The sequence below is a fragment of the Juglans microcarpa x Juglans regia genome, chromosome 8S (assembly GCF_004785595.1).
Source record: "Juglans microcarpa x Juglans regia isolate MS1-56 chromosome 8S, Jm3101_v1.0, whole genome shotgun sequence".
Taxonomy (NCBI): domain Eukaryota; kingdom Viridiplantae; phylum Streptophyta; class Magnoliopsida; order Fagales; family Juglandaceae; genus Juglans; species Juglans microcarpa x Juglans regia.
The window spans coordinates 14,059,450-14,074,523 of NC_054609.1; the positions used below are offsets into that span (position 1 = coordinate 14,059,450).

Sequence of the window (15,074 nt, forward strand, 5' to 3'; positions counted from 1 at the left end):
ATACAAGAAAGATGAAGGGGACCTTCTGGATGATCCTACTCTCTATCGGCGCCTAGTTGGGATTCTTATCTACTTGACTATTACTCACCCCGATATCTCCTATGTCGTTCATCAGGTCAGTCAGTTTATGTCTTCACCTCGGCATTTCCATCTTGCTGCAGTTCGACGCATCATCCGCTATCTTCGAGGTTCACCTACTCGTGAGTTATTCTTTCCTACAGGCTCATCTCTTCAACTTGTTGCCTATAGTGATATTGATTGAGCTGGGTGTCCAGATACATGTTGATCTACTACGGGTTGGTGTATGTTTTTTAAGTGATGCCTTAATTTCTTGGAGATGTAAGAAACAAGTTCGTGTTTCTAAATCCTCTACTGAGGCCGAGTATTGTGCCATGTCTACTGTTTGTTCTGAAATTGTATGGCTACGCGGTCTTCTTGAGGAGCTTGGGTTTCCTCAAACTACTTCTACCTCTCTTCATGCTGATAACAATAGTGCTATTCAGATTGCACTAGTGTTATCAGCATGAAGAGGGGGATGTTAACGTATACAATTTAGGACTTATCCCTATTAATATTAACTGTACAGATATATTACCATGTATATAGGCTGAATATTATAAATCCGTTAGATTTTCCCGTGTATAGCATATTATCTACTTTCCTTGTATATTTAGGGGAATTCATGTTGATAAGGAGACGTGCTGAAATGATAGAGCAAGTTTTTCCAAAAAGCTTTCTTTGTATTTTCTGGTTTCCCTAGTATTTTGACAATTATTTGTAGTACTTGAGGGCTGTATTATTTTGCTTCGAAGTGGTTTCAGACTTGAAGGTAAATCTCTCAAAGTCTCAAATGGTTCTCGTGGGTGGTGTACATAATACCCAGGACTTGGCGAATATCTTGGGTTGCAAGCTTGCTTCGCTTCCTTTGAAATATCTTGGCCTCCCGTTGGGGCTGCTTTCAAAACACAAGCCACTCAACTCTATAGCTCTCCAATAACCCTGATAAGAGTCACCATTCACAGCAACAGCCAGCATTATTTTCTGCTCAAACCCCCATGACAACAACTAAGAAAAAAGGAGAGATAGCAGGTCCCCTTGCCTCAAGCCTTTCGAACTGCTAAAGAAGTCCCAATTAACATGATCATATGCCTTCTCTAAATCCAGCTTGCATAGTACTTCTAGAGCACCAGAACGAAGTTTGCTACCAATGCACTCATTGGCGATAAGAACTGTGTCTAGGATTTGTCTCCCTTTGAGGAAGAAATTTCGAGTTGTAGACAAAACCTTTCCAACACCACTTTCATTAAGTTAGAGGACTTTGGAGATAATCTTGTACACAGCTCCAACTAGACTAATAGAGCGGAATTTCATGATTTCCACACATCTTGCTTTCTTGAGTATGAGAGCAATAAAGGTACCATTGAGGCTTTTTCAAAGTTCCCCCAAGTGTAAAACTCCCAGAAGATTGGAGATTAACAATCATGCAAAACACGGAATAATGCATGCAATATCATGTACCAAAACCTCCATAGCATGTACTTTGGAATGATGTATGTCTGAGTTAAACCAGCTAAGTGCAACCGTAATTTAAAAATTAATATAGATCCAAGTCGCACACATGTGGCATGCAAGACAAAATTATTAAAATTTAAATTTTCTTATAACCTTACTGAGAAATTTTCTGAATGTGGCATTTTCAATTGATAACTATAAGAATTTAGATATAAAGAAAAGAAGACAAAGCACTGTAGAGGAATGAACACATACTGCTCTAGACTTTAACAATTCTAAAATGTCTAATATTTATTAACGGGATCTTTCAAGTTCTTTTAAATTAAATGATCAAATCCATGGTCATTCAATGTGGGACTAGATGACGTGCCTCAGCCAAAACAAAGCTATAGCTTTGAAAATTATATATGTTGTCTAATATTTATTAACATGATCTTTCAATATCTTCTAAATTTAAATGATCAAATTGATGGTCATTTAATGTAGGACTGGATATCATGGCTCAACCAGAACAAAGTTCTTGTTTTAGAAATTATATTTGTCATATATAAAAGCATAAAGTAGCTTAAGAAATCATACTATTTCATCTCTACATGAAATACTGAAAATGATGGGCAAAAAGAAATCAAAGCACGCATACCATAACTCCCAAGTTTGAGAAGGAAAACAAGATTGGCAGTATTATTAAAAAAATCTGGTAAAATCTACCCTGCAACTCATACCGTAACTCCTCCCATATAGAGATAGAGATAAGATGTCGTTGGATGTAGTCTGAAACATTATTCGCATCTTTCTTATACATTTCAGCCGAGACTTCAAGAGCATCTCTGATGGTCATCACATCATTTCGAGAGGTTGCACGACTGATTGCTGTTTTAAGCTGAATTTATATATCAATTGTAATTAGAGAGAGGAAGAGGTATTGGAGTCACAAACATATAAAATCCATATAAAATGTATTAAAGTAAAGAGCAAAGTGGTGCATAATGCATCTTTAGGGGAACTTCCGGGCATTGCTTTGTTTCTGTAAGTTAGAATTTGTATAGAACAGGTAAATTAGTTTCAATGAAGTATTCCAAAAAACTAAATTAAAAAATTGGCCTTTGATTGCTTGTATTCTGAACCCTGATATATTGATTACTAAAAATGTCAAAAAGTGAATTGAAGAAATTAAATGATGCTGCCACATACAGTGAAACCAGTTATAACATGGAGCTTTCTAACTTCTGACATTTAGATACTTATCTACTCCTATATTCAATCAATTTCCAGGGAACTTTGACTTAAACTATACATACTAATTCTTTAACTGCAATAAACTGTTCCTGTGTCAGCTGACAATGCCATCCCTGAGAGCATAAATCCAGTACAAAGTCAGCTTAATGCCACAAAATAGTAGAAGTAACAGGAACAACAACAACAACAATAAACATAATTGCATTCTAGATCTACATACTGAATGTATATGCTCTCTGATACATTCAACAAACCCACTACCACCAATTCCCTCTGCGTCAGATTCAATCATAGCTGCAAAAGGCCAACAAATAGATATTGTTATGGGACTCTTATGAGTATTAAAGCAGATTTTGAATTAGTAACTTAGACATAAAGAGTTCTCCTATAATGTTAATGAGATCGTTAGTATTTACTGGAGCATACCAAGGATTGTGCCATACTCAAAAGATGAAAGAGGATCATCAGTTGCTCCCAATTTCAGAAGTCGCAGCCATAAACCCTGTTTAAGAACAAAACCACGACACTTGAAATAGAAGTGCAAAGGACAATGGCCAAAAGGCTCTTATAACACTTACAGAATCAGAAGAACAGCAACAAATCAACAGAACTACATTTCTAGGGCCCATTGGACTAAAGGAATTTTCGCTTGAAATTACCCAAGGTGCACTTAAGGAAAACTCCTTACTAAGTGCCTCACCCCAAGATTAGTCGGGACTTTTTTCTCAGACACCCAGTGCCAATAAATAAAATGATAATAATAGAGTACACATACAATTTTCCTTAAAGTTTTATTTTAGGAATTTTTCCCACATACAATCAATTGTTGTAATGAAGGATTTCATTTCATTATCAGCCCCATTGGTTTACTGCCCTTATATTAAACTGCAACGCTTTGATGATCCCAGAGAAACATATAACATCAAGAGCTCAATTCTCATTAGTTAGGCAAATGCTCCCCTCCCCCCGGCAAAAAAAAAAAAAAATCTAAAAACAACGTAAAATAGTATATATGATGCGTTTAATAAAATGCAGCCAAAAGCTTAAACTTAATATCCTCATTTGCAGTAGTGGGAATAAGGAATAAGCAATATCAGAACGGTCACCCCTCAAACCCCAGCATAACAACATTTTAAACCTTAAATGTCAAAACAGAAACCGGGTAACTAGATAATTAGATATTATCTGATAACGACTGCTTGTTTATTGACCATTATAGAAAGTAAATGTAAAGAACCATTCAAACATGAAATCAACTCAAGATAGGGTATGTCATACATGGAAAACTCCAACACAAATGCAAAGGGAAATAAATAAAATGAAAAAAGGTTTCACCTGCAGCTTCACTTTTATATCCAAAACCATGAGCTCCCTTTCTGCCTGTAAAGATAAGAACCAAAAAAGTGAAATCAGATCAGGAAAATTCTAAGGTTCAACCTGGAAACTAATTAGGGTATGTTGGGCATGGTGTAAAGAACTTACAGCCCTCTCCAATGGACTGAGACTTTTTTCTGCTTTGGAACTCTTACCCGCCAGTATAGAAGGTGAACTGATGAAGATAGAGACATATTAAGGGTTGCACTAAAAGGCATGATGATCTGTATACAATATATATCAAACAGAGTATTTTAGACTTGTCATGTAAAAATATAAACCTAGGAGTATGCTTTCCAGAGTATTGAAAAGCTCCACTTGCTGCTGCAAGAATCTGCCTCCGCTTTTCTTCTTGCTCTTCTGTTCTAATGTTTGAGGGGAACCGATCATAAGTATATTTGGCACCTGATCCTGAAGAACGAAAAAGAAAATGTGAAAATGAATATTACCAACTCCAATTTGAACCACTTTTGTCTCCTTATAAATTATTGATTTATACAACAGGAAATCTCAACAAAAAATGGACATCAAATATACCTGATATTCCCACATCAGGATCGGATATTGTTATAATCTCAGGCTCTACCAAAGATGAAGGAAGTATTGAAATAGGATTTTGACCCCTTCCAATCGCATCTTGTAACTTGTCAAGGAGATTATTATTATTATTTTCACCAGAGCCCAGACCTCTCTCCAAATAATCCAAGAAACCATGAGAATCTAGAAACTGTGTTATCTGTAAAAGCCAACAAAGAGAGACACAGTTCAGAAATACTGAATTCTCGACATGTATTAGTAAATCTCTAGTGAAAAAAAATATTATTCATTATCTAAAGCTGATGATAGAGAGAACAAAAACATCCATAATAGCAATTTTAAAATTCAGCTAATTAAGTTGGAAATTAGAACAGAAAAATGAGTGGAACAACATAACATCACCATAGGCTCTGATGGTTGGTTGGTTGACCGAGAGCGCCTCTTTAGAAAAGCTGGAGTGTTGAAGACTTGACTTGCTGTATTTTCCTGAGATGATTTTACCAAAAAACCAAAACACAAAAAATTGAAATGAATGAGTTGAAGTTTACAAACTAAATCCACATTGCAAGATAAAAGATAAAAGTTTCATACAACGAAATTTCGGTAGCCACTCAAAAGTGAAGCAAAGAACTTTAGAAATATTAACCTGCACATACATATTCCATGGATATAATCAGACTTTCCCTGTCAGATTTGATCAAAACTGCAGTTCTTTATGTGATAAAACAATTTGCATCGGCATATTAAAGCATCACCATTCGTACAAGATAAGTAATCTTACAGAAGTTCAACAGAGTGAACAAGCAGTAACCAAAATAGATATCATTATGTTTAAAAAAAAGGCAAACTAATTGACAGCTTTATAATGTCAAATACATGTACATATGCCCTTGCTTTAAAATTGACGTTGCGGATCTATTTTGTAGATTCTGAAATATCTACTAGGCACATTTTTCTCAGTTAACATGCAAGTTGGCTATAAGATCCACCTGACAAAATCTTACTCAAATAGAAATATTAAAAAGGATAAACAAATCATATGAAAAAAGTAACGGATTAAAAGATTGAAAAAAGGAACCAATTGCTCTAGCCTATAAAGCAATGGGTCTTTCATTCGAAAAACATTGCAACAATCTGGTTATTAAAAAGATCATATCCTAAGAATGCCAATGGGAAAAGTTTAGCCAGCTTCATCTGCCCATAAGGTTGATAGCTTTTATCTTACAGGTAATAAGGTTGAGAGTCTAACTTTAGAAAACAAATATACTCTAATTGCTCACAGATATTAGAATTGTCAAGGAATTTACCTCTAAGACCACAAAATTAAAATTTTCAAGCAACGAGATATGCAAGTACTAACTAGAATTTTCAAAGCACAACACACTGAAAAATTTAAAGGTCCACTACGATTAAAAATAAAGTAAAAGCTTCACATTCTCCTAAAATATTCATGCAGTCAGTCATAAAGGACAACCATCAAGCTAAAAACTAGAGCAGGCATAAAACAGAAATGGGATTCTAGTAATTTACCAATGTAATTGTTACAAACCTCCCTTTAATCTGCTGAATAAAGGTCTCTACGGAAACACTATGGAAACTTAAACCATTAATCATAGAGCAGAATTGTTCTGTTAATTTTGAACAGAGACCACCTTCTAGAATAAGAGCATACAAAATCACAAATTTGTAACAACACAAATGCAAAGTGTCACCCAAAACAATATATTTCTTTACATGTTACTTAACAAAAGATTATTTACGTGTTGAAAACTGAAATAATTGGCTCTAAAAAATTAAGAATCCACCATAAACATTTCTCATGGGGTCCAAGTATCACCTAAGTTTAAGGTCATGACCCTCTCCCCAAGGTTTCTTGCCACATATAGATGATTTCTCGGATGCATTATATGGGCCATCCATCCGATCTATCCCCACAACATTGGGATACAGCAACTGCATGATCTCCTCACGCAAAGAGCTTAATTCTGGCTCTGGAATAGGGGGAATGTCCTCCGATGTGGTGATACGATTATACTCGAGGTCTACCACAACTACCTATAGTTGGAAAAATATTACCAATTAAATTGAGTTAAATTCAAGAAAGTATGCCATGCACAAACAGTGTGAGACTATGCGAACAGTCTCAATAAAAAGAGAGATGTCTTTTGCACAGACGAGTTGCATGGAAATCACAAGGACCAAGACCAAAAACTACTCTTCATGCGAACAGTTATAAACAGTAATTGTTTTCATCTGGGTCTGTAAAAATTCCATGCAACTCTTCCGTGGACATAGCCCAACTCAATAAAAAACTAGCAAGATAATCGTTAAGCTTAAATATTGATAATGACTCCTCTCGTAGTAACAAAAACTAAATCTTATATGCACTAATAAACAATTTTTTATGTTGTCTATCAATACTACATGAATAATTGGGAATGCTATTCTAGACCATGATAGAAACCAACAGTCCTGAAAGTTTAAGCAATAAGAAGTGAGCTAATTATGCTCTACATTAGTCTTGCAATGTTAGTCCGACCTCAAACTATGTGATCTACAACAACAGATGCCAAATTTGAAAAGTCAAATGTAAGAAAATTTTAATTCTTAAATTACCTCTTGGAGGGTAACTTTTAAAATGTTCTGCAAACAACTTATAATATGTTCTAACATTGGAGAGTTAGTTTTGGTAAATTATAACCATTTTAAAAAGTTAGAGAATCCCGGAAGCCTGACCTAAAAAAATAAGATGGAAGTATGTTAACTACATGCTAGGTCACTAACACCCTTACCCTGCATGCAGATCCAAACTGCAAGTGGGCCCAAAAAGGAAACAGAAATGGAAATGAACACAAAATAAGGGTTAGAATAGGTGAAGGTTCCCAAAAACATACACGGTAACTTTTTGGTCTCTCTCTCTCTCTCTCTCTCTCTCTCTCTCTCTCTCTGTGTCTCTCCCAGTCAATCACTCTCACCTATGTTCATGTAATTTGTATATTTGTTTCCTATTAATCATTCCACACATCAATCCATGTGCCCAAAGGCTACTTTAAAAGAAAATAAATTAGATTCAGAAATTGGGTTGATTGTTATACCTGTTCTTCTATGCATATATATTAAAACACGGATTACAAGATGTTTGTCAGAAAGCATGGTCGGGGTATATCATTGCCGAAAAAAAGGGCAGCGAATATAGATGACCTGTCACAGGCTCTCATCTATCCCATGTATGGGCAGAAAAAAATAATATCTCCACCTTCTATTTACATCTTCCCGAGGCTTGAGAATCAAAATCACGAAACATAAATTGCTTCTAAATTTGGCTGTGGACCATCTTTTTTCAAGAAATTTTTTTTTTTTATATAAGTAAACAATAATGTTATTAGTAAAGAATAGGCAAAGCCCAAGTACACAAAATGATATACAAGAGATAAGGCCTATCTAGGTCACAGTATTAGAAACTAGAAAGTTATGAAAAGTCGGGCCATTAAAACTAAACAACTTTTAACCAATTCATGGAATACATTTCAAAAGCTTTCTCCAGATGTCCTGAGGCTGCATAGCATACACTAGGCAATGTCTTTAAGCTAATGCACGATAATCTATTGAGTTGTTAACACTTAATATGAGAAGAAATTGTTTGCAAACATTCATATAGATGGAACTTCAAATGAATCATTTCCATTCACCCAATTGCAACAGCGTATATTGAATGAAGTGGTGAAACTAATTAGAATTTTGTTTTTTAGATGACACATCGATACTAATTAGAATTTTTAGTGCATTTCTCTGTTTTTACAAGTTACAAATTTTTCATGCATACTAACTGAAAATGGGGAGCATGCATCAAATTAGCAGTTAAAAAATTCTTTCCATATAGCCAAATAAGTTGGGTTGTTTCTGGTGGGACAAAAAGGAGAAGAAGCACTGCTGCCTTCGACTAGAACACCATGGGATAAGAACCAGACAATAATAACTAATAACAAAAGGGCAAAAATTAAATTAACCCTGAAGTTTATATAAAACAACTTACGCCATCCATTGTGAGACCAGACATGTCAACACCTGAATGGAGACCCATCATATACGGTGTAGGAGCATCAATATAGTCTACTCCACTGAAAAATAGCAATGGAATGTAGACATGCTTCAGCAAAACAAACATAACAAGATTAGAAGAGAATCCATAACAAGAATCATAAAAAGGCATCATCTAGTAATTGATAGTCTACTATAAATGAATAAAATGTTGCCATTTCCAGACATAATGTAACTTATGATGCAAACATTGTTTTCTATCCATCAAAAGAGCAGTTGACTTCAAATCCAACCTTACCTGCCACCGAAACGGATAAATTAGATGACATATGGCCTCCGATACAAGAGTTAAAAGCGAATACCTGGAAAAAAAAAATAGAGACAACTAATACACAGGATCTGCATAGCTAGAATGATAACAATGTAATGAATTATTATAGATGAAGTGAAAATTCTTATACAACTTAGAAAGAAAAAAATAAATTAATATGATTAATAAGGTGACAACGAAGAATTATAATCAGAATAGGCATTAATTCAATTTTAAACAAATAGCTCCACATCAAACAAATAAGGGTGAACAGAACCTCAAGGAAGCACACCATTTCTGGCAGGACAACAGCAGTGGTGGGAACCATGATTTTAACCAAAGACAAAGTTATGAATGCCTTCAGAGAACTGGGTGGTTTGGATTCAGAGAAGAGTTGAGATAGTTTGTGAATAGTAGAATAAAATATTATTAGAATATTATTTTTTAATATTATTATTTTGGGATTTGAAAAAGTTGAATTGTTTATTATATTTTGTGTGGAAATTTGAGAAAGTTGTAATGATGAGATGAGATGAGATGAGTTGAGATGAGTTTTGAATCCAAACCACCCTAGTGAACTCTCAAGTTAAAAAGACCTTATCCTGCTATTTGTGCATATTATCTACCATTCAACCCTACTTTGTGAGAGAATAATAGCTTGTAACACCCAGACCCAAATTTTATAGGCTTGGATAAAGATTTTATAAGTTTGGACCACGGGCCCAATTTTGTTAAGGCTAGAAGGAAGGTTATTTTATTGGGCCAATTAGGCTGTACCTATTAATTGAGGATATAGTATTGAGGAGATAGGGTTGGATATGAAATTATGGGCCTATATTCGAAATGGAGTAGGTTCAGCCCATTAGGCCCATAAATGGATGGAGAAGCCCAAGTATTTCTAGACAATGGTGAGAAGCCGCTCACAGGTAGCATACAAGAGAAACACCTAATTAGAAATAGAAAAAAGAGACAAGAAAATCATGGAAACTCGGCCCATTACAATCTACAGAATCTACCAAAAGGAATGAAGTATTAAAAAAAAAAATTCAAGTTTCTCCCAAACCTGCTCATAATCCTCAAAACATATCTCATTCCTTTCTCTCCAAATACACCACATTAGAAAATAGTGGTCATTTTCCATGCTGCTGCAATTTTTCTGCTACCCTGCAACCCTCTCCAATTGGCAAAGAGGTCTACTATTCTTTTGGGCAGAACCCAGTCCAACTCGACTAAAATGCATGCATCTCTATAAAAGCTTTATTGGGGGTCCGGTCACCACACCACAAGTCATGCTAGAATCTAGTCCTAGCTCATCGCTCACCTCAAGTCAAGTGTGACTAAAACAAACTCTCATCTTCCTATGATATTCTTCCATAACCCCACCCCATATGGCCCATATACCTCATTAGAGCACCATCCATCCCAAGCACGCCAAAATTTAGAATCCACTACAGCTTTCCACAAGGTCTCCCTCTCATTTTGATACTGCTTGAGTCATTTCCCTAGAAGGGCACAGTTGAATAGAAGTAAGTCTCGAGCTCCCAAACCACCATCTAAAGATGGAGAGCACACTTTAGCCCAGTTTACTAGGTGGCATTTGAGCTCTTCTCCTAGCCCACTCCATAAAAAGTCTCGTTGTAGCCTCTCTAATTGATTGGCCATGCTAATAGCGAAGAAAACAAAAAGGGGGAATATGAAAGCAAATTCGAGAAACACTCTTTGTCAAGGTAATCCGAACACCATAGGACAAATACATCGTCTTCCATCCAGCCAATCAGCTCATAATCCTCTCAGTCACACCATCACAATAAACTTGACCCTGAAGGAAGCACCCAAAAGAAGGCCAATATATTTCATGAGCAGAGAGGATACCTTGCAGCCCAAAATGCTAGTCAAAAAGCACCTGGTAACACCCCTTGCAAAATGCAATTATATGATCTTCCCAATGAGAGTCATCATGGAAAACTGGATCAGAGTTTTTTATGCATGTGCCACTCCATAAAATGGAGCAGAAAAATACTTGAAACGAGAACAATTTAATCAGTCCATTAATTTGGATGATTATTATTTAAAAAAAAAAAAACAACTAGGATCCAATTTTAGTTATGAGTCTCATCCATAAATCGCTTCTAGATGTGAGTGGAACAAAATCAGACGACAGCTATGAAACAGCTCATTGTCATTCAATAAAATGATCACTCTTACTAGGAACAATATCAAGTCTTTAGGTAATGGGGGTACTTGTTTGATCGAAGCAAAATCCTCCTTTCAAGCAACACAGCAGCAAAAAGTTTAATTAAGTTGTCAACATCCAAGCACTGTACAAGTGGCTGAAATGATATCTGCATTCATGACATAGAGGATTATTAGCAAATAATTAGGTTATTTTGAACAACTACTGAATTATGCTATTGGCAAAGGAAGCTACAAAGCTAAGAAATCATAAAGAAGTAGAGGGTCATACATCAGCATGGGGGAGACCATCCTTGGCTGGAGCCTCCACAGAAAGCAGACAATTCTCTATGGCAAATAAAACCCGATCTCTTCCAGGGTTAGGCAAAGGTACATTGGACACAATATGTGCTATAACATCCCACAATGGCTTGCTGAAATTATTGTACAACTGATAATATTAAATACAATGACAAGAATACAAAAAGATTTTTCAATCTAAATGGATTGTAGATAGAATGTCTACGTCCAGCTTAAATGCAGACTGAAACACAATCACGATTTTATCTCTAAAGGGCACACACCTACTTCCATTTGCGGAAAAGCAAAGTGAAAATAGTTCCTCAAGTGTGCTTCTAATGGCACGGAAACTGGGCAAGCGAGAAACAAGACAGATACATTTGTCAGCAAAAGAATTTGCTGGTATATGGTAAGCTTCAGCAATATCTTCGCTCACTGGATCCCGGAAAGCAATGCAACTAACATAAATTTTTGACCCATCACCCTCTGCAGCAAGAATGAATATTTAAAACAAAAAGAATAACAGGTTAATAGGCGACTCAAGAAAGTGAACGCTAAGCACAAAGATTAGAAACATCTGGACTAAATGATACTGATACCAAACTGTAATTACTTCTTCACTTACTTAAAAGGGATAAAAGCTTTGGCTTTCATAATCAACTTTCAAACATTTCATGCCCCACAGTGAAATATGCTTAGAATTTGAAACAAAAACTTAACTCAGATGACGCGAAACCACTTTGACAAGAAACTTGGTCGAAGCTGGAAATTTAGTCAGGAAGAATTCCTCCCTTTTCAAAGATAATTTTGAAGAATTCTCTATTAGTTTCATAGTTTCTAGCATGGCATGAAACGATAACCAATGCTGCTGGTCAGTTGTGGAGAAGCAAAAAAACAGATACCAGAGATAAGATTACCTATAAAAAAAAAAAGGTTTTACTTGAAAACAAGAACAAAAATCAAGCATAACCTGTAGGACAATTAGGGAAAGTGGAGCCTGACATCTATCTGTGGGCTCCAGCAGTTACAATTGCTGGAGCACTAAATGAGTTATAGCTGAAAGGAACATATGTTCAGGGAGGTAAACTTCACTCACTGGGATCAAGAAAAAAATAGAAGTATTGAGTAACACAATGCAAACTTCACTCACAATTGCTGGAGAACTAAAGTTAAGGTTATGTATGTTATTTATAAGTGATAACATAGTTAACTTATCATAGTATTTACTGTATGATGCATTACTTACTGAGTATTCAACTCATTGTTTGTTATATGTTTTAAACATCCCAAGTGATAAAGAGTTCAATAATGGGTCTACAGGCCAAGCTTAGCTCATGGATACCAACCGAGACTTCGATTTACCATCCTATTATTAGAGTTTCTTTACCAAGTTCTTTTGTGAGTTTAAGGCCTGGTTTGGATAGAGAGATGCTTCCATCTCATCCCATCTCTTCTCATCTCATCCCATCTCATCTCAATATCCAAACACTACAAAAACAAACACTTTTCAATTTCAAATTTTTAACTTTTTCATCTAATCATTACATAATTATTACAAATTTCCCAAGCTTCCAAACAAAACACAAACATAATTCAACTTTTACAAATCCCAAAACAAAAATAATATTAAAAAATTATATCCTAACAATATTTTAATTTTATAATATTTTTATTCAACTTTTTCTCTCTCATTTCCCAAAACCCCATAAAGCCCTTTAACTCAAACCATTTCACTACTATTCAAAGATCATCTCATCTCGATATCCAAACCAGGCCTAAGAGTTTTAGCAAGACTAATAAGTTTATGGTTTTGCGATAACTACTAGAATTGAATTTTTTCAACAAAGTTTTGGAGTGTTTTCTATGTTTATGGAATTATCTTATACTTGACTCATGAAATGTTTAAGTTAATAGTGTTCCTAACCCAAGAGAAAGGGGGTGTTTACAATTTTGATACCCCCTACCGCCTATTGCTTGTGTGCCTAGGTGGTGTATGGGATCTCACACTGCTTGGGAGAGAGAAGTTCTTGCTCATTGTAATGGTTGCAATGGGGCTCCAATTGTATCATTGAATAGTCCTCTTAGAGTATGGGCTCAGATATGGCTAGCGCCTCCCATTAGGCGTTACAAATGGTATCAAAATATATCCTAAGAAGAAGTGTGGGACTTGAACCATGCCATATACTATGGACTGGCTTGACAAGGACGTCAGGAATTTAAGGAGTGAAGATTGTGATACCTCGTATTGTCTATTGATTGATGTGTGTAGGCGGTGTATGCATTGCTTGGGAGGGAGAAGTTAATGCTCTTTATAACGGTTCCAATAGAACTCCAATTATACCATTGACAAGTCATTTTGGAGTATAAGCCCAGATGTTGCTAGGGCCTCCCATTGGGCATTACAACAATGATACTCATACATGTGATTAGGATCATATTGTCCCCATTTCTTAGCTATGCTAAACATGAATCCGAGAACTTATGGGTCCAATAACCAAAAAAAATTAGAAGTGCATGCAAACGATAATTATACATATTGGTATCCTATAACCAATTTCTTTGAAGAAATAAGTAACTAAGATTATGCTTAGTTTAGACGTACCGGTTAAAACAATCGGGTAGCTTCTCGGTGAAGTAGAAGGATCATTGGCATCAAAGCCCGATGAATAAAACTCCACCCCAGCTGGTAGAACACACTGCAATCACAGTCCCAACATTACTTTCAAATTTCCACAAAAGAAAGCGTCTAAAAGAAATTAAAAAGCCAAAATTTGAGGGCAAAATGAGTGAAAAACGCATTTTTCTAGTAATGTTGTGGTCGCGGCAACTTACGGTGGATAGCTGAGGAGGCGGAGGAGGGTAGAGAGAGTGGTTGGGCGGAGGGAACTGATCGAGCAGAGAAGACAGGTACATGACCCCGGTGCCATGAAAGCCCCTGTTGCCGTCAAGGGTTCGAATCTCCGGACCGATCCCACACACCACAAAGTACTCGAAGATCCGAGCCATTACTGTTACTATTAAAGCTTATAATTCCGTGCATGCAAGATGGCTGAGATCTATATAGTGTCAAATGAATATGAATTTGATCGATCGGTCTGTGATTTGATTTGGATTGAACTGCATCTTTCTCCCCCTGGGAAGTTCGGGCTTTGGTCGTGGAGATTCAAGAGGTGGTTTTGACGCGGCAAGAGAATCTCGGTACGGACGGAAAGGAAATTGATTGGCGGAAGTTTAGTTGGTTTGGTTAGGTTACCGAGGAATTTTTTTTTTTTTAATTATCATTGTAAATTTAAAAATTATTATATATTTTTATGGAAAATTATATTGTTTCGCTTAAGTTTGTTCTCTCAATACAGCTCATTTTTTTATTTTTTTAATTTAATAATTAAAAAAGTGATTATTAATGTATTAATATTTTTATTTTTTAAAAATATTTAAAGTTATTCATAAAATATTTAAAAGAAGAAGGCAAAAGAAAGTATAATTTACACTAAGAACATACCAAATGAACAAACTTAGATGACATAATTTATTTATAATTTTATTTATAATTTTATAAATATAAAAAATGGCACCCCAAAAAAACTTATAATCC

At 35.6% G+C, this 15,074-nt stretch overlaps 1 protein-coding gene across 2 annotated transcripts in view; it reads right to left on the reverse strand.

The window, feature by feature from the left end:
* Positions 1–14,729, reverse strand: part of LOC121245082 (DENN domain and WD repeat-containing protein SCD1-like) — a 33,399-nt gene extending 18,670 nt beyond the window's left edge. Inside the window, exons 1-18 of one of the 2 annotated variants that reach the window (XM_041143371.1) lie at positions 14,312–14,729; positions 14,082–14,175; positions 11,764–11,965; positions 11,472–11,613; positions 11,249–11,349; positions 8,996–9,059; positions 8,693–8,806; positions 6,497–6,714; positions 5,251–5,305; positions 5,062–5,145; positions 4,660–4,858; positions 4,404–4,533; positions 4,231–4,297; positions 4,084–4,128; positions 3,175–3,250; positions 2,969–3,042; positions 2,811–2,861; positions 2,235–2,392 (exon numbers count right to left, since the gene is read on the reverse strand). In XM_041143371.1, the coding sequence (XP_040999305.1) occupies positions 2,235–2,392; positions 2,811–2,861; positions 2,969–3,042; positions 3,175–3,250; positions 4,084–4,128; positions 4,231–4,297; positions 4,404–4,533; positions 4,660–4,858; positions 5,062–5,145; positions 5,251–5,305; positions 6,497–6,714; positions 8,693–8,806; positions 8,996–9,059; positions 11,249–11,349; positions 11,472–11,613; positions 11,764–11,965; positions 14,082–14,175; positions 14,312–14,485 (2,048 nt within the window). In that variant the 5' untranslated portion in view covers positions 14,486–14,729. The remainder of the gene's footprint in view (positions 1–2,234; positions 2,393–2,810; positions 2,862–2,968; positions 3,043–3,174; positions 3,251–4,083; positions 4,129–4,230; positions 4,298–4,403; positions 4,534–4,659; positions 4,859–5,061; positions 5,146–5,250; positions 5,306–6,496; positions 6,715–8,692; positions 8,807–8,995; positions 9,060–11,248; positions 11,350–11,471; positions 11,614–11,763; positions 11,966–14,081; positions 14,176–14,311) is intronic. The other variant, XM_041143372.1, reaches the window with a different exon arrangement.
* Positions 14,730–15,074: the final 345 nt, after the last annotated feature.